This window comes from Lemur catta, chromosome 6 (genome assembly GCF_020740605.2).
Source record: "Lemur catta isolate mLemCat1 chromosome 6, mLemCat1.pri, whole genome shotgun sequence".
In the NCBI taxonomy this organism is placed as follows: domain Eukaryota; kingdom Metazoa; phylum Chordata; class Mammalia; order Primates; family Lemuridae; genus Lemur; species Lemur catta.
Genome location: NC_059133.1, coordinates 6560682 through 6579070, shown reverse-complemented (window position 1 = coordinate 6579070; position 18389 = coordinate 6560682). Strand labels below are relative to the sequence as shown.

At 52.1% G+C, this 18389-nt stretch overlaps 1 protein-coding gene across 1 annotated transcript in view; it reads left to right on the top strand.

Moving 5' to 3' along the window:
- SREBF2 (sterol regulatory element binding transcription factor 2) overlaps positions 1-18389 on the top strand; it is a 61316-nt gene that overhangs the window by 41040 nt on the left and 1887 nt on the right. The window contains exons 11-18 of the mRNA XM_045554795.1: positions 994-1163; positions 8319-8487; positions 10021-10138; positions 10960-11069; positions 12200-12332; positions 13894-14062; positions 16157-16342; positions 18023-18134. Of these exons, the coding sequence (XP_045410751.1) occupies positions 994-1163; positions 8319-8487; positions 10021-10138; positions 10960-11069; positions 12200-12332; positions 13894-14062; positions 16157-16342; positions 18023-18134 (1167 nt within the window). The remainder of the gene's footprint in view (positions 1-993; positions 1164-8318; positions 8488-10020; positions 10139-10959; positions 11070-12199; positions 12333-13893; positions 14063-16156; positions 16343-18022; positions 18135-18389) is intronic.

The following is an 18389-nucleotide window of genomic DNA, read 5'->3' as shown; positions in this document are numbered from 1 at the left end:
AGCAAGCAGCAGTATGAAAGCCTGAGGACAGCCATGTTTGGGCCTGTGCATGGGCACTTTGTCCCCTGACTTCGGGGGTACACCCAGATGAGCTGCTGTTCAGCTGTCTTAGGGGAGGGCATAGTAAGCCTTTTCTGCCCTTCCACCTACTAACCTAAGTTGTGTCATTGCTGAGCTGTCATTGCTCAGTTTTATGTTACTTCCCTCTTAAAGGTGTGTGTACTCATATATTGTGGGGGGGTTTTCTAGTGAAAATAATTCAAATTGGTTGTTTTTTTTTTTTGAGACAGAGTCTCACTTTGTTGCCCGGGCTAGAGTGAGTGCCATGGCGTCAGCCTAGTTCACGGCAACCTCAAACTCCTGGGCTTAAGCGATCCTCCTGCCTCAGCCTCCCGAGCAGCTGGGACTACAGGCATGCGCCACCATGCCCGGCTAATTTTTTTTTTCTATATATATATATTTTTTTTAGTTGGCCAGATAATTTCTTTCTATTTTTAGTAGAGACGAGGTCTCGCTCTTGCTCAGGCTGGTCTTGAACTCCTGGGCTCAAGCAATCCACCCGCCTCGGCCTCCCAGAGTGCTAGGATTACAGGCGTGAGCCACCGCGCCCGGCCTCAAATTGGTTTTTAAAAAATTTTTTGGCTTATCTCTATTGAAACATTTGGAGACACAGAACTGTATTAGCAGCATGTGGCCATGTTGTTGACACTGTTCTGGGAAATGTTGCACTATGTGCTTCTGAGTCCTGTGCAGTGACCTGCAGTCATGATGGCTCTCATTGTATACAGCTGGGTGCCATGTCCCCAGCCACCCTGAGAGGTAGACATGAACACACGCTAGTTAAGTCACAGAGCCTAGCATCCCATCCAAGACCTGTCTGGTCACGAAGCTTACCTAGTTTCTCCTCTGGTTCCACTGTTACTCTGTGCTGGAGAAAGCGGGAAAAAGTTTGGGGGATCTGTCAATGTTAGTGTCTGTTTCTGCCCACCCTAGGGAAGCTTCCTGCAGGATCCGCCTGTTCAGATGTGCACATGGCCCTGTGTGCTGTGAACCTGGCCGAATGTGCAGAGGAGAAAATCCCGCCGAGCACACTGGTTGAGATCCATCTGACTGCTGCCATGGGGCTCAAGACCTGGTGTGGGGGCAAGCTGGGCTTCCTGGCTGTGAGTACCCTCCAGTTTCCTTCTGCAAACCTAAGCACTTCCCTAAGCACTCTCCCCAGCCAGAGTAGGTGTGGGCCCCACCCTCACCCCCCGTGCCTAGAGAGGTAGGCATTCATTCAGTTGCTCATTGCACCAATGCTTCAAGCAGTGAATAAAAACAGACCAAAATTCCTCCCCTTGTGGCCTTTCTAGGCATAAGCCTTACAGGCAGGACATTTTGGTGCCCTGGGGTAAGAAAATTGGTTCAGTGATACAGAGCTGTACTTGGGCAAGGTTAATATACAAGTCTACTGCTCTACAAGTGGTCATAAAAATTCTTGGGATCTTTTGGTTATGTCTCCTGGTTCTTTTATTCACCCAAAAGGTATTTATTGGGTACCTGTGTTGATCACAGCACTGTGAATCCAGAAATGAAAACCAGTGCCTATCTGCAAGGAGCTCAGGTCAGACCCGGGGCAGGGGTTGTGGTTATCAAGCACCTCCCATGTGCCTGGCCAGGAGTCAGACTTGGGCATTCACAACTGGATAATCCTGGTCCTTGTTATCAGTCAGCTCGCAGCATCTCTGACCTCATGCTTTCTCCTACCCTAGCAGAAACAGGCCTGTTGTGCTCAGTGCCTCACTTTGGATGGACTGCTGGATGCATCAGATAAGTTCAAAATGGAATTATCATGTCTCACCATAGTGATGAGCTGAGAATGAATAGGAACTTCCCCTGACACTGATATGTTTCCTGAGGTGTATCACACTAATCTAGGTGACAAAGGGCACGGGGAAGCCCCATATACATTCCATGTCTCAGCCCACTTTCTGTGACCTTACATTGATTCATTCAGCAGACATTACTGAGCACCCACTCCGCACAGGGCATTTACCCTGTGCTCAGGGAGCATATGGTCTGGCAGAGAATCAGACAGGGACACGGCCTTTAGGACTGTGCTGGGATGAGCGTTACGGCGGAGCCAACCCACTGCCTGCAGAGTACGCTGAGCTCCTAAGCTGATGTGAGGAGAAGTCAAGGTGGGCTTTCTGGGAAGGCTGAATCTAGGCTGAGGGGAGGAAGCACTGGCAAGAACTCTCGCCTGTTCAGTTTGTTTGTTTTAGTGCTCTGGGCTGATGTCATCACACTTATAATTTCTATGCCCCCAGTAAGTGTTTTGAAGACATTTATTTTATCAAAATAAAACACATGTGCAGAAAAATGCGTGTTTTAATATAAACCTTGATGAATTTTCACAAAGTGAACTCAGCCATGTAATAACCACCCAGATCAAGAAATAGAACATGGCCAGGTGAGGTGGTTCATGCCTATAAGCCTAGCACTCTGGGAGGCCAAGGTGGGAGGGTTGCTTGAGGTCAGGAGTTCAAGATCAGCCTAAGCAAGAATGAGACCCCGTATGTACAAAAAATAGAAAAATTAGCTAGGAAGGGAGGGAGGGAGGGAGGAAGAAAGGGGCTGGGTATGTTACTGAGGAGTGGGGGTGTCATGGGGGCTGGGTGTGTTACTGAGGAGTGGGGGTGTCATGGGGGCTGGGTGTGTTACTGAGGAGTGGGGGTGTCATGGGGGATGGGTGTGTTACTGAGGAGTGGGGGTGTCATGGGGGATGGGTGTGTTACTGAGGAGTGGGGGTGTCATGGGGGATAAGGAAGGAAGGAAGGAGATTGTTCATTCTCATTGCTTTATAGTATTTCACTGTATGACTAGACTATTGTACATGGACTTTACAGTTGCTTTCTGGTTTTGGTTATTATGAAGAGTGCTGCTATGAATCTCCCTGTACACATTTTTCAGTGAACAGGCAACTGCATTTTTAGGAAGGACAACGCAGGGTCAGAGGTTATGAGTGTTTCCAAAGTGGTTGTACCAATATTCACTCCACCAGCAGCGTGCAAGAGTTCCCTCCCAAGGACATGGTGATGTCAATTTTTTGTTTTAGCCCTTCTGCCATATCTCAGTGTAGTTTTCATTTGTATTTCCCAGGTGATTAATGACATTGAGCACCTTTCCATGTTTTTAGCAATTTGGATAGTCTCTTCTGTGAAACCCTGTTCATGTATCTGTCTTCTCATTGATTAGAGGAGTTCTTTATTCTTTGTTAGGTATATGCTTTTAGGATTGTTAGGAGACAATCCTTTGTTAGGTATATGCTTTTCAGCTATCTTCTAGTCTGTGGCTTGCCTATTCTCTCTCTTCACAGTTCTTAATTTTAACAAAATCTAGATTATTAGTCTTTACAGTTAAGACATTTCGTACCCTCTTCAATAAATCTTTGCCATACCTCAAAGTCATGAAGATAGTTTCCTGTGTTGTCTGCAAGGAGCTTTATTTTTTTACTCTTCACACACAGGTACCTAATCCACCTGGAATTTTTATATGAGTTGGAGGTGGTGGTGCAAGATCCATTTTTTTCCATATGGATGTCTGCCTGACCCAGAACCTGTTATTTAAATTAAAAAACTGTCCGTCCTTCCCCTACTGCACTAAGTGATGCCTTTTTTAGTAAATCGAGTTGTCTGGGTGTTGGGTCTGCTTCTGAACTCTACAGTCTGTTCCATCGTGCCCCCACCATACAACCCTACTGGCTGTGTGTTCTCGTATGTCGTGATGTCTGGATATGTTGGTCTTCCAGCTTTAGTGACTGTTTTTTTGCTCCTTTACCTCCCCATATTAATTTTAGGATCATCTTGTCATCCCAAAGCCCTAGCATGGTTTTGGTTGTCCTTATTGCTGAGACATCACTACCCTTTGAAAGAGACTCAGCCCCATTTGAGGAAGGCATGTGTGTGTCAGCAGAGGACCAGGAAAATGGTTGCCTTCAAATTGTCCCTCCCCATGTACCCATCCCCCCAACCCCAACAAAAATGCTTCATATGCCTAACAAGCATGGATGGTTCAATGTATATTTCCTCAGAATTTTTTTCCTGCATATGCTAAGGTATATATTAATACATTATAATTCATTTAATGTGATTATACTGTAAGTCAGCGGTCTCCAACCTTTTTGGCACCAGGGACCAGTTTCATGGAAGTCAATTTTTCCACAGACTGGGGGGTGAAGGCGGTTTCGGGATGATTCAAGCGCATCATGTTTCTGAAGGCAGAGCTTATGCCGTGATGTGAGATGGGGAGTGGCCTTGAATACAGCCGAAGCTTCCCTCTCTCCCTGGGCAGCTCGCCTCCTGCTCACAGCCATAAACCCTGTTTGCCACTTGCTTTTTTCAACCTAATGATAAATCTTGGATATTTTTCTTTGTAGCCTCTTTATTCTACAGAGGTACTTGATGGTGCTGACGGATGTTTGGGTTGTTTCTGGTCTTTGCTGTGACAAACAGTACTGCTGTCTTCACCCACTTCTACAAGAGCTAATCTGTAGACATGGTGATGCTGGGTCAAAAGATATAAATATTTGAACTTTAATAGTATTGCCAAATTTGCATATTTAGTACGATGGGAAAAGGAGAACTGTCATCTCTAAATTAACTGCCTCTTTCTGTTACTTCTCTTGGGAGGAGATAGATTAAGGGATCCAAACAGTACTTTTTTAAAAAGGAAAACAAAGCTTTGAATTTGGTGAGATATATTTAGCTAACAAATGAGCCAGGTACTGAGGGCGAGCAGAGGGCTGGCCTCTGTTAAAGTGGTTTAGACCAGAGGTTCCCAGACTTATGGGTTCATGGCACTCTGTGTCTCAGTAACGTTTTCATGGTGTTCTTCAGCCAAAAGAAATACCTGACAGTTCTGTTTGTTAAGTAGTTAGGTTTGAACATCCTAATAGGTATTTATGTCTTAATAGCTTAGTAGCCATTTGAAAAAATCATACATGAAGTTTAAGGAAAAAATGATTTTTTTTTGAGACAAGGTCTCATTCTGTCACCTGGGCTAGAGTGCAGTGGCATCAGCCTAGCTCACAGCAACCTCAAACTCCTGGGCTCAAGCGATCCTCCTGCCTCAGCCTCCCGAGTAACTGGGACTACAGGCATGCATCACCATGCCCAGCAAATTTTTCTAGTTTTTATAGAGATGGGGTCTCATTCAGGCTGGTCTCAAACTCTTGGCCTCAAGCAATCCTCCAGCCACGGCCTCCCAGAGTACTAGGACTATAGGCTTCGGCCACTGTGCCCGGCCTAGTTTTGATTCTTTATAACCATGATGATTTACTAATATGGGATGCATGTGCCTACTGAGCACCCCACACCTCCTTGACCTTGGGAATCAAATTGGCTACTCTTTCCACATTGACTTTCACACAATACTTTTTATCACAACAGCCTCCAGAAACTCAGCCTTACAAAGATATGACATTGGCCGGGCACGGTGGCTCACACCTGTAATCCTAGCACTCTGGGAGGCCGAGGTGGGAGGATTGCTCGACAACAGGAGTTCAAGACCAGCCTGAGCAAGAGCGAGACCCTGTCTCTACTAAAAATAGAAAGAAATTATCTGGACAACTAAAAATATATATAGAAAATATTAGCCAGGCATGGTGGCGCATGCCTGTAGTCCCAGCTACTTGAGAGGCTGAGGCAGGAGGATCACTTGAGCTCGGAAGTTTGAGGTGGCTGTGAGCTAGGCTGATGCCATGATACTCACTCTAGCCCAGGCAACAGAGTGAGACTCTGCCTCAAAAAAAAAAAACAAAGCTATGACATCATTCAAAGGAAGGTAGTGTGCTCTCACGCCGAGGCTGCACACCGTCTCTATCCAGGAGTTTGCACAGTGTCTACCTGACGTGAGCATTGCTGTTTTCATCAGAAATTAAAAACAGCCTGTGGCTCCCCTGAGTGCTCGATTTGGTGCCTTAGGATACCTTGGCACACAATTTGAGAACTATAGGGTTAGAGCAGTGTTGGGGGACCTGACCTGGGGTTGGGACTGGCCCTGGGTACTGGCTGGCTGTCAGGATCTGTAACAGTTCTGGGGCTTCTGCCATAGCCTCTCTCACATCAGACAATTAGCAGATGAGTTGAGGGGAGAGGTTCCTAGGCCCCAGCTTGGGAGAATTCTGGATGGTTTCTGTAAAATTTAGGAAAATTTAAAAAAAATTTTTAGGAAAATTATTATAGGGCTATAATCCCAAAAAGAATTTAAAAAGTAACAAAAGTTACTTTCTCAGTTTCCCTTACAGAAACCATACTGTGGATGACTGTGTCCTAGGATTTATATTTCTTATTAGCTCAAACCACTAAATTCAACCTCTCCCCACCATTTTACTTTTTTTTATTTTTAAAAAATTTTATACTTAATTTATTGTTTTCTGGTTTTTTTTCTTCACTCTGTGGTGTAAAGATATCCTCCAGCCATTGAGATTTGTTACAACTAAAAGTTTTTCTTTTCTTTTTTAAGAATTAATCTTAAAAATGTATTTACACTTAATGATTTCCTCATTGGCCCCTCTGGGTTCTTCTTGCCACATGACCTGTACTAGGCTTTGTTTCTGCTTCTACTTGTGATATTTGGGCCCTTCTGAGGGACCAGTTGGTCCTCAGTTTCCCCTGGAGCAGCCACCAGACTCCCTTGCTGATCAGGCACATGGAGCAGGGTTTCTTGGAGAGAGAGTTGGAGCCAACCGTTAGAAGGTTCTGAGACATCCAGGAAGCCCTGGAATCACACTGCCTGCCCCACCCAGCCTCTAGCCCCTCAGCAGCTGCTCTCCCCCTGTTGCAGCGCCCAGCTCAGGTTCAGCGAGTGCTTTGTGGAAGGCTGGCAGGTCACGTGGCTATGCTGCATGCGTTCTCCAGTGTCCTTTCCTCCAGGCCAGTCAGCAAAGGGGAAAGACTGTTAGTGCACTGGCCCTATGATTAGAAATGTAAGTGAAATGCCCCACCTTGTCCCAGAAGCTGCCAGGACAATATTAGTGTGTGTCTGTGGAGCACTCTGGCCAGGTTGTTTTCTCTCGGATTCAGGCAGCTGTCTCCAGGTTCCCCTGGAGAGGGACAGTCTCCTCCGGCTGTGTCCTTGAGTGGCGTTTTGGCAGTGCTATTTCTGACCCTGGCATTCAAGTCTTCTGAAGCTGTTACATTAGCTGATGGCCACTTCGAGCCCGGTAAAGGTCAGAACCATCAGATTGAACCAGACCGTGAAACCGCTGCCCTCGTCATGGAGGCAGGGGCTGAAGTGTGAAGGTTGCGGTCCACGGGCCTTGGCCCAGCAGCCCCTCCTGCGGGCTCCCCGTGCCGTCCGTGTCTTGTGCTTCTCCCTCCCTCCCGTTCTCTCCTGGCTCCTTATATTGACCTGTTTTGAGCAGTTTTATGGGCTGGTAATTGTGGGTGTTAGAGTGAAGATATCCTTACTCAAAAAATGACAGAACTTCTGAAAATATGTGATAGACAGCATTGTCCCTGCAATGCTTGTCACTGGGGCCCTGGAATGGTGTTATCCTGGCAGGTGGAGAAGGGGCCTGGAGACGGGGGCACCGGCTCTTTGAATTGCCTGGCAAAGAGGCTTGCAAAGCCCCCTCTTGGTCTCTCCTTGCTCGTGTGGGGGTGGCGTTGGGGTTTCTGTAGGGGCCTGCCCTTGTGGGGCCAGTTTTGTGGGGAGGGCATCTCACCCACACACGTGCAGACACACGCCTGTGTGGGTCCAGGGCTGCCTGCTGTGATCCTGACCACTGGCTGTGCTGGGCACTGTTCTACACTCTATACTCAGGTAAAGGAGATGAAAAATTCATCAAAGCAGAATACAGTTTTGCCTAAAAATACTCTAAAAGATGGGTAATTAAAATGACAGATGGGCAGAAGTCCCAGGATCAAAGGGGCTACCTAGCTCGGCACTCAGGGGCCTGAGGGTGAGGTGCAGCACTGGGCACCTTGGCCAACTGCTCCCCTTTCCCCACTCGCCCCGTGGGTTGAGGGCCAGCAGGGTAAGGACTGGATTCCAGTAGGGTTGGGCAGCCCCGGCAGGACAGGACACAGCAGGAGCCCCCATGTACGCTGCTGGGATTTGGACCTGGTTGCCAAGCCTGGCAGGTGCCACTGGGGCACTGGCCCTGGTTTCGGGGGGGGGCGGTTTACTTCTTCACTGAGGTCCTGACCCTCCACTGATCTCTCCCCAGGCTCCCCCAAGCTGGCCTCCACCACGGTGCTTTCTACCCCCACAGTGGCTGCAGCCAGCATTCTGCCACCTTAGTGTTACCACTGGTCCTTGTCCTTCCACAGAGCTACTTCCTCAGTCGAGCCCAGAGCCTGTGCGGCCCTGAACGCAGTGCTGTCCCTGACTCCCTGCGCTGGCTCTGCCACCCCCTAGGCCAGAAGTTTTTCATGGAGCGGAGCTGGTCAGTGAAGTCGGCTGCCAAGGAGAGTCTGTACTGTGCCCAGAGGAACCCAGGTGAGAGCACCCTCACAACCATGCGGAACTGGAGAAAGCCATGGGGGCCACCGGTACTGCCGCGTTACAATATGTGGGAATACAGCTCATCAGTCTTGTTTAATCTGTTTGTTTGTTTGTTTGTTTGTTTTAACTGAGGCTCAGAAAAGTTGAGTAACTTGCCTAAGGTCACAAACCTGATCAGAGACTGTGGGCAGCTGGGCCGGGTTTGCAGCTCTGCTCTCTGACATTCAGAGCCATGGTCCTTGTGTCACAGTGCCACATGGTAATAAATTGTGATTAGGCACCAACTGTACTCTCAGCCCTTGTTCTTGGCACTTTGGAGACACAAAGGATGTGTGGGGCTTGCTATTTCCTGGCCTCCAGTCTTCTGGTCCCACTGGGAGAGTAGACAGACATGTATGGAGCAGTTAGGGAACAGTAGGTGGCAGGCGGTCATGAAGTGCTCCGCATGGTGACAGGGATGGGGCTCCAGGCATCGGAAGGAGGCGCTGGCTTTCTGTCCCTGGCAGTTGATAGTGATTGGAGTCGACTCGCCAGGCCTCGGAGCAGTCGGGGCAGTCGAGGTTGACTTAGACCTTGAACACTCAGTGGCTTTCTGCTTTCTGCTGTACTTCCCCCTCTCTGAATTGGGAGTCTGTGGGGCGAGTGAGGCTCTGCAGGTCCAGGACTGTATGACAAATATTAGGGAGGTCTGTTGTCCTTTTCTTTTTTAAATAATAACTTTATTGCTCAATGTGAGAATTGTGTACAACACCAAAAAGTAAAAGATGAACGTAAAAGCAATCCTCAATCTTTCCACCCCACCCCCGCTGGCTAAACATGGACTTCCCACCCGCTTGTCCACCACTTGCAGTATCCGACTCTCCGTCTTCTCACCCGGAATATGTTCCTAAGTGTTCCTCTTCCTCGTGGTCAGATCAAGGCCCACATGTCTGCCACATGGAAGGGAGAGAAAAGGCTGGTGCTGCCGTGGTTTGAGCCAGCCAGGAAGGGGATTTGCTGGTGAAAGTCAGCTGCTGCAAGCAAGGCAAGGCCCCTTGTTTAGTCCGCTCAGCCAGGCCATTGCTGATCACAGGTTCCATGACAAGGCTCTGGAAAAACAGGAGCGGGTTCTTCATTGTCGTGAATATGGCAGCACCACCTTTTGCTCCTTGGCTAGCTGTTCTCCTAAGCCACAAGGAGAAGAGGCAGCCTCTGAGAAGTGGGGTGGCTCCCAATCTTGAAGTGCTGAGCACTGTGCCAGGACACACAGCTCCCTCCGTTCACACTGCCCCTACCCCACCCCCACACCCCAGGCAAATCCGGAACTACACAATCTTGGGCCCTTCAGTCTGAGGTGAAAACCCTCCCCCAACCTCTGCCTGTGCACGGTAGTTCTGGGGTTTGGTTGAGAAGGGGAATCTGCTCCCCAGGCACAGGGAATAGCTGTTTCTTGGGTTTCTCTCCTTGTTCTCCGTTTTCTCCATAAAGACAAAATGGGCTCATAAATAAAACCCATTTAACCCATCTCCTTGCCTGTCTCTCTTACAGCTGACCCCATTGCCCAGGTCCATCAGGCCTTCTGCAAAAACCTGCTGGAGCGAGCGGTGGAGTCCTTGGTGAAACCCCAGGCCAAGAAGAAGGCTGGAGACCAGGAAGAAGAGAGCTGGTAAAGTCCCGAGCCAGCCTTGCTGCCTCTCAGGGCCTGTCTGCCTGGGCAGCTCAGGGTCTGCACTCCTAGATGGAAACAAGCCCTGTGTCAAGTTGGCCAGGAGATCGAATGATTCCTTTGTACTTATTTCTCAAAAATGAGAGCCCTGTGTGAGCGCTGACCTGGCCTTTTCTCCTAGACCAAGTATGTCCCTTTTTACGTGTCCTTTCTCCAAATAGTCAGTACTTGGAGTGAGTCCGGAATTTGATGGTGCTTTTTGGGGTAGAGAGCAGTGGCCTGCCGAGAGGGATGGGGTGGAAGGTGGAGAGCTCGGTAGAAGGCAGACGACGACAGCCTGGGGACCCTGCCCCTTGCTGAGTGTGTCAAGCAATTTTTAGCACTTAACATAGTTACCGAGCACAGTTTTTCCTTCACAAAGCAAGACCTGCGAGGCAGACAGGTGCCAGAGTTACTCTCATGCAGGGCCCAGGTCCTGACTTGTGTGCACTAGAGGAGGGAGGGGGAGTGGGCAGTTGTGCCTGGGAGAGCAGAAAATTCTGGGAGGAGATGACATTGGAATTAGGCCTTGAGGGGAGGAGCTGGGGTTGGTTGGGGAGGGATGATAGAGAAAGGCTGGCCCTCCCAGTAGAGGGAAGAGTGTCGGTGACAGCCCAGAGAATGCGGAAGGCAGGCCAGGGGAGGGTGCAAATGGTGTGCCTTGGGGGAGAAGGGGCTGGAAATGGCCGTGAGGTCTCAGAGCTGGAGGGCTAATGGCTAGACCATGCGTGTGGTCCTCATGTGTGTTTTGATGTTCAGGGGGCCCTTTCTTTTCTTTCTAGTGAATTCTCCAATGCTCTGGAGTACCTGAAATTACTTCATTCTTTTGTGGACTCCGTGGGGATTGTGATCCCGCCACTCTCCAGCAGCTCCGTGCTCAAGTCAGCCCTTGGTGAGCATTTGCGGGCAGCCCACACTCTTGGGTCCTTGACGGCTCCTTTGCTGCCTGGGTCCAGGGTTGTGTGAGTGTGTGCTCAGGCATCGTCTCTGGATCCCAGGTTCATACTTGCAGCCCCCGCGCAGTCCCCCTCACAGTTACCCATCCTCGGCAGCATTCTGGGGGCAGCAAATGCTGGTTCTCAGACAAGCGGCACAGAGGGAGTCACCGTCTTCCTCAGGCCCCGGCTGTGTGGGCCAGGTCAGGGCCCTTCCTGAATGCCCAGGAGAACGGGCAGCAGGGATGGTGGGGACTCGCCTCTCAGATGCACAGTGGCCTCTGAGGCTGCTCTTGGGTCTCACACTCTCTGCTGAACAGACTCTTCATCCAGGCCTCCCTCCGCTCTCCCACTGCCTCTGTGTCATAGTACAGCCCCCGGGCTGAATTGACACCTGTGCCTGAACTGCCGAGGGGTAGCAGCACATTAGCTGCCAACTCTTGGGCTTCTGAGGCCACTGGGGGAGATGGGAGACCAAGCTACCTTCTGGCCACTCTCCCTCAGGAGGGAAAGATCCCAGAAAAGCGACCACACCATTGTGACTACTGTGTGGCCTTGCTTTATTTCAGAGTTTAGAAAAGCATGTGCTCTCAGACCTTTTTTCTTATGTGACCATCCTCACAGGTTTTGTGAGATCACATCAGGCTGAGAGAGGAAAAGACTTAAAATATTCTGACATGAGCCTGTTGCAGAAAGGTACTTTGAAGACACCACTCTTTAGGGCTATTGGAAGTTTAGGTTGTATCCAACTTTATACTTAAAAATAACACTGCAGTGAACATCTTCCTTAAACTTTTTTCTCTGTTTAAGCCAATTTCATTATTGTAGACTGTCAAAAATGGGATTACCAGGTTAATAGGAGGGAACATTTATAAGACTCTGATACACATTGCCAGACACATCCAAAAGATGGTGCTGGCTGATGCTCCCACCAGAAACGTGGGAAAGGGGAACCCAGAGGCCCCCAGTCCATCGCCAGATGGTGCAGATGCCACCTACTACTTAGCAAGAAGATACCTCCAGCTGCTAAGAACCACAGGTCTGTGTCTGTGGGTGCTGGAGTATGTTTGGTGCTGTTCCCCTCTAGGTCCAGATGTCATCTGTCGCTGGTGGACGTCTGCAGTCACCGTGGCCATCAGCTGGCTTCAGGGAGATGATGCAGCTGTGCGCTCTCATTTTACCAAAGTAGAGCGTGTCCCCAAGGCCCTGGAAGTGACTGAGTGCGTAATCCTCCTTGGCTGCTCCCTTGCTCCTCTGCAGGGGAATCTCGTCTGGCTTAGTGGGAGGGAACTGGCCATGGTGGGTGGGTTGGGGTGAAGGATCAGGATTGCGTGACAGATGGGGAGCCAGAAAAGGGGGATGAGGGCACCACAAGAACCCAAGCTGGGCCAGCATGTCTTCTGTGTAAGCGCCTGCTCCGCACAGCACCACATCGTCCCAGCAACTTTCAGCGCTGCCTCCAGGGCCTCCTCCCTACAGCCTTGGTGGCTCCATAGGGTAAAAGGGAGAGACAGCTGTGTGGCTCCCGGCAAATTTGGAATTTTCGTGGCGCAGGCAGGCGGTGTGCTCGTGCCTCATGGCCAATATAGGGAGGCCTGTGTTTCCCCTGAAGCTTGTGTGGACCACGGAGCCTCCTGCCATGTGCCAGCATTTTATCCGGTGTCCTTCCAGCCACCCTCCAGCCCCCACCATCAGCCCTGGGACCCTTGTCCTATAACTAAAATGCCTTTAGCACATGGCATAACCTGAGAGCTTTTGACATTCCTCCTTGGAGATCCATGTCTGTGTCTTGGGAGTATTTGGCCCTTAGTGATGGGCAGTCCTGCCTGCTAACGCCCTGGCTGTTTATAATCGGATTTGAGTGTTCCTGAGAGAAACTGTAAAATGCTCTAGGGCAAAAAGGACCCACGAGGTCCTATCCTTAGACCCAAGGCTGTAGCATTTCCCATCGAGCAGACTTTTAACCAGGAACACAGAAAGGAGCTGAGAAAAGTGAGTGCAAGCAGGTTTGAAGCCCTGTGTCCCCTAAAGTTGATCTAACACCCTAATTCATCAAGTAGCTCCATTTTTAAGCCCCCTGACTAGTAGGTACACACCTGCACCAGCCCTGTGTTAGCATTCCACCTGTGTGTGTGTGTGTGTCCCCGTCTACCCTCCCGAGGAAACTGAGGCTGGGCAGGTAAGTTGTATGAAGTCATCTCACTGCTAAGCTGTAGAGCTGCAACGGACAGCTACGATGCCTCAGCAGGCATTGCCTGCTGGATTTGATTTCTCCTGGGTCCCTTTGCTCTGCGGGGACTGTGATGCTCTGGGAACCCTCCCCAGTCCCACCCAAAAATAAGCTAAGCTTCTCCAGAGAGTTTAACACCAGACGTATGGGGAAATGGTCCGTCCCTTAGAGAACAGATACAAATAATAAGGCCAACACCTTATGTCACCATAGGTAGTAGCAAGCAATATTGTGGCCACTTGAACTGAGGCACAGATGTTGGAATGACCATTTGGGGTAGCTTCTTAGTGGCAGTCCTGGTGGTTGAGCTTGGGTCTCTAATCCTGTCCTGCACTGAATGAGGAGGTGCTATGGGGTGTGGAGCTGACCCCGGCCCAGGGTTAGTGTTTCAGATCTGGAGCTGGTGACCTGAAACCATCATGGCAGCATTGCAGTCGCAGTCCCACGTGTCATAGCGGTATGGGGTGTGGTGGTCACTGGCTTGGGCCCCTCTACCTGTTACCCAGCTGACACACACTGACCTGCCTCCCACCTCCCTGTCACTGCTACAGGAGCCCCCTGGTGAAAGCTGTCCTCCACACCTGCAGAGCCATGCACGCCTCACTCTCTGGGAAACCAGATGGGCAGCAGAGCGCCTTCTGCCATTGCGAGAGAGCCAGCAGCCACCTGTGGAGCAGCCTCAACGTCAGCGGGGCCACCTCTGACCCCACCCTCAACCACGTGAGTCCGGGTTTAGTTGGCTCTCTAGGCACTCAGCTGTGGTCTGTGAAAACGCTCCCTCCTACCTCAAGCAGACCCAGTGTGTGGGGCTGTCCAGGAGACAGAGAAACCAGGCTAACAGCCCTCTTTCCCAAAAATGTGGCCCACTAGCCTAGGCAGATTCCATTTTTGTTCTCCGAAGTGAGCGTGTTTCTACCTGTACCTTTCGTAAGCTCCCCGAATCCTAGATCCTTCTGGCTCACAGGCTGTGTCAGCCCAGGTGAACCACAGCTGGCCAGAGCCTGGCATTTGCTCCAGGCAGTTTGCCTGACTCCCCAGTCCTCTGCAGGCCAGCCTCTGAGTGGGTCCCTCCCCACTCGGTCACACACACACGGAGCCAATTGACTGCCCTGGGCGCCCCCATGGCCAGTCTGCCACCTCCCAGCGGGCAGCTGCGGTGCATTGTAGTTGCATTGCATGTTCTGCAGTACCCATGCAGTGTTTCCACAGTGCATCCCAGAGGCCCGCCCCGCCCTCGAGAGGCTTCCCACCGTGTGCTGACCCAAGGCCCCATCACTCGGGGAAGAGGTCTGTTGGAGGGCACTGCTGCCACTGTTGGGGCCCAAGGCACAGCCACCCTGGGAAAAGGGGGTGGGCACACAGCTGGAAGTGGAGCATCACTTGTTCTCCTGGGGAGTATGTGGCTTAACTCCAGAAAGGGAGGGATGGGGAGAGTCCTGGAGGGTCAGAGTCCGAGCCACTCATTGGGGTTATGTCTCAGCTGGCTAGGCCGGCACTTTAAGCTAAAGGTTCTCAGTGGGCCTGGGCCCTGGAGTGAACCCAGGACAGCGTTTGCCAGCCCCTACAGAGATAGGCAGTGTGCAGAAAGAGCCCAAGACCCCTGGGCCAAGACCAAAGGCAGGAAGGGAGCCACATCTCACTTTCTCTGTTGATCTCTCGTTGTGTTTGTCTTCATAAGAGAACCAGTCTAGGCTGTTTGGGGAAAGAGAGAGAAGCTTGTGGACACCCTTGGGAGGGGGGTGCCTGCGTAGCAGCTCTGTGGTAGGAGAGTGAGCCCCGGAAACCCTGTGTAGCCTGGCGGCCCTCGGAGGGCAAGGTCCAGCCAGGCCTGCTGCTCTGGTGCCGGAGGGGTGCTTCCAACACTCACATCTGAGAAGTGCCAGCGACCCCCATCCATGTCCCTGTTTTCTGGCTGATAGCAGCCAGAAAACAGCATGGCCATGGGTCAGGTCCTTGTGCAGGCACAGGGCAGGGTCTGGGCAGCACCGTGACTTCCCAGGTCCAGGGCCTTGGGGGAAAAAAGAACCAGGGCTGGGTGAGGCGAGGAGCAGCCTGGGCCCCGTCTCTGGAAGGACTCGCTGCTCCCCCTGCTCCACGTGGTGGCATCGGGAGCCTGGTGGGCCCAGCTCGTAGGCAGAGAGCACGTGTAGTCGACACTTGTGTGGCATCGTGCCCACTCGCAGTGCTGCCTCATGTAACACAGCAGACAGCCCTGGGGTGCCACTCCCACTTTTTGGATGAAGAAACTGGGGCTCAGAGAGATTAAGTCCTGTGCCAGGGACATGTAGCCAGTAAGTGGCAAAGCCAAGATTGAACCTAGGTCGATCAGTTACACACCCAAGCACTAAACCACTCTGGTTCTGCCTTCCTGGGCACCTGTCTCCCTCCGCCTCCCCCCTGCAGGCCATGCGGCCCCTTCGGGCCCTTCCTTGGGGTATCTTGTAGGTGTCTCAGCCTCCAGGGCAGCCATGGCGAGGCTCCTGTGAGGTGCAGGAACCTGTGCCTCCAGACCCACGAGAGTTTTATTCCTGTACCAGCCACCTGCCTGTGCTGTGTCCCCTACACAAGTTACTAGCCCTGTCAGAGGGTTCACTTTCTCACTCCAGAGTGCAGAGAACAAATCTCCTAGGATGACAGAAAGGATTGGCTCCCCTTCAGCCGCTCTCTCTCGCTCCTCGCGGAGTGTTTTCCAGACTCTCCACCTCCTCCTGGAACTGCTGAGTGGTGGGCGGGGGGAGGGCCTGGTAGGTGCTGGGATCCCTCCCTCTGGGATAGGCCTGTCACCTGTCTTCTCACTCATGGCTCCCCCCACAGGTGGTCCAGCTGCTCACCTGTGACCTGCTACTGTCACTGCGGACAGTGCTCTGGCAAAAGCAGGCAGGCGCCAGCCAGGCCCTGGGTGAGACCTACCACGCATCAGGCGCTGAGCTAGCCGGCTTCCAGCGGGACCTGGGCAGCCTACGCAGGCTGGCGCACAGCTTCCGCTCCGCTTACCGAAAGGTGAGGCCCAGCCGGCTGGTGGGAGGGACAGATCGGGGTCTGCAGGGCCTGAGCCCCAGAACCCAGCACAGGCACCAGCATGTGGTTGTGCAGTTGGCCCTCAGCTCAGCCAAGTGACCTGCACACGTTGGTTGAGTGCCTGGCCCTGAAGCGCAGTGGGAACAGGCCACGCTCCACCCGCCGAGGACAGGCCAGCATGAGCCGAGGCTCCCCAGTCCGGTGCTGGGTGGGAGGGTTCCAAGAGAGTGGCACAAGTCAGGGGCTCCTGGCCATGTCCAGAGCTCCACTCTGACGTTTATAACTGGTTAGCAGAGTGACGGGACCTCCCTGGAACCCCATTTAAAGGGAAATTTGCTTTCTTTGTCGGAGCCACTGGGGGCTTCAGTTATGCTGGCTGACTCTCCCCGTGGCCATGGCCACAGGAGCTGAGATCAGCCTCTGAGGACAGTTGTGTGACTGGGCTTGCTGGACTCAAGCCATTTCCTTTTTTGTTTTATTTTTATTGCTAATTAGAATAATATACTCAACATATTCTACCTGAATCATTTTCTAACAGTTTGAGGAGACACAGAAGTGGCAGTGAGGGGGATGGGCTGATAGTCTCGGGGGAGGCCGCTGCTGTGGAGGCTGGCATTCAGCCCCATGCCCACCACCCTAAGGTGCTGTGGGGCCTTCACAGGGTCACGCCGTGGCCACTGTGTGCAGCAAGCCAAGCAGACACAGCAGACAAAATAGAATCTTCAGGCTGGTCCGAGTGCAGTGGTGCTTACAACTAATTGATCACAGCCAGTTACAGATTCCTTTGTTCCTTCTCCACTCCCACTGCTCCACTTGACCAGCCTTAAAAAAATACATAAAAATCTTCAGAGAACCACTCCTTACTGTGGAAGAGAGGAAGTGCGCCCCCAGGTTGGGGCAGTACCCCTGTCTCATGGAACGCAGCCTGGCCAGCCCTCTGGTCTGCTCTCAAACACCATTGCATCCTGCCTCTCCCTGCCGGGAACTCTTCAATGGCTCCCTGGTGCCTACTGGGGTGAGGGTTCATCTGGCAGCACCAGAGACCCTCCCCGAGGACTCCTATATTAAGACATAAAAGAGCTTGAGATTTTAAGAAATGAGAGATCTGGGCCCTGCCCTCCACCCCCAAGTGGTTCTTATTACCTAAGAGCTGCAGACTCTGACCTGCAAACCGCTGGACTCCGTTCCTTTCTGAAGAAACGGAAGGAAACAGGGCACTGAGCCTCTCTGGTGCCAGCCCAGCCATCCCTCACCTCTCTGTCCCCCTGTCCTGTCCTTTTGTCAAACTGGAAACAGCCTCCAGGGCCTTGAGGCTCCACCAGGCTGCTTGTCTTCCAGCCCAGAGGGTGCGGCAGGGCTCTCTTTGTTGCAGTGCAGGAAAGAGGGCCCTTTGCCTTTCCCACCTCTGTCTTCCTTCCCCCCGTCCCTGCCAGTGGCCTGTGCTTTCTTCTCCATTCCTGCTGCTCATCCAGGTCTCTGCTGTGACTCAGGGTCACAGTAGGGGACAACAGAGGCTGCTTTCCTGGGGTGAGCAAGGTAGGGTGATGGGGAGAGGAGGGGCACCAACATGTGGCAATGAGGTGGCTCAGGGAGAGGCACCCACTGGGGCGTATACAGGTGGGGACTTGGGGCTTGACTGATATCTCCCTTGCGCCTCCCCAGGTGTTCCTACATGAAGCCACCGTGCGCCTAATGGCGGGAGCCAGCCCCACCCGCACCCACCAGCTGCTGGAGCACAGTCTGCGGCGGCGCACGGCTCAGAGCGCCAAGCACGGTGAGGGCCCCGCCTAGTACTGCAGGGAGCGCTTGAGCACACCTCTCGCCTCCGTGACAGTGAGAGAAGCCTGAGGCTGGCTTTGGTGGCTTGTGGGCATGGCGTGGGAGTTAGTTGCGGGGGACCCAGCTGTGAGCCTGGAGGGAGGGCTGGGGGTGGGCCCTGGAGCCAGACTGCAGACTAGTGGGATGCCGCCAAGTTCACCTGGCCGCAGAGCCCCTCTCCTAGGATGGGTGTGAGGGTTAAATAAAGGAG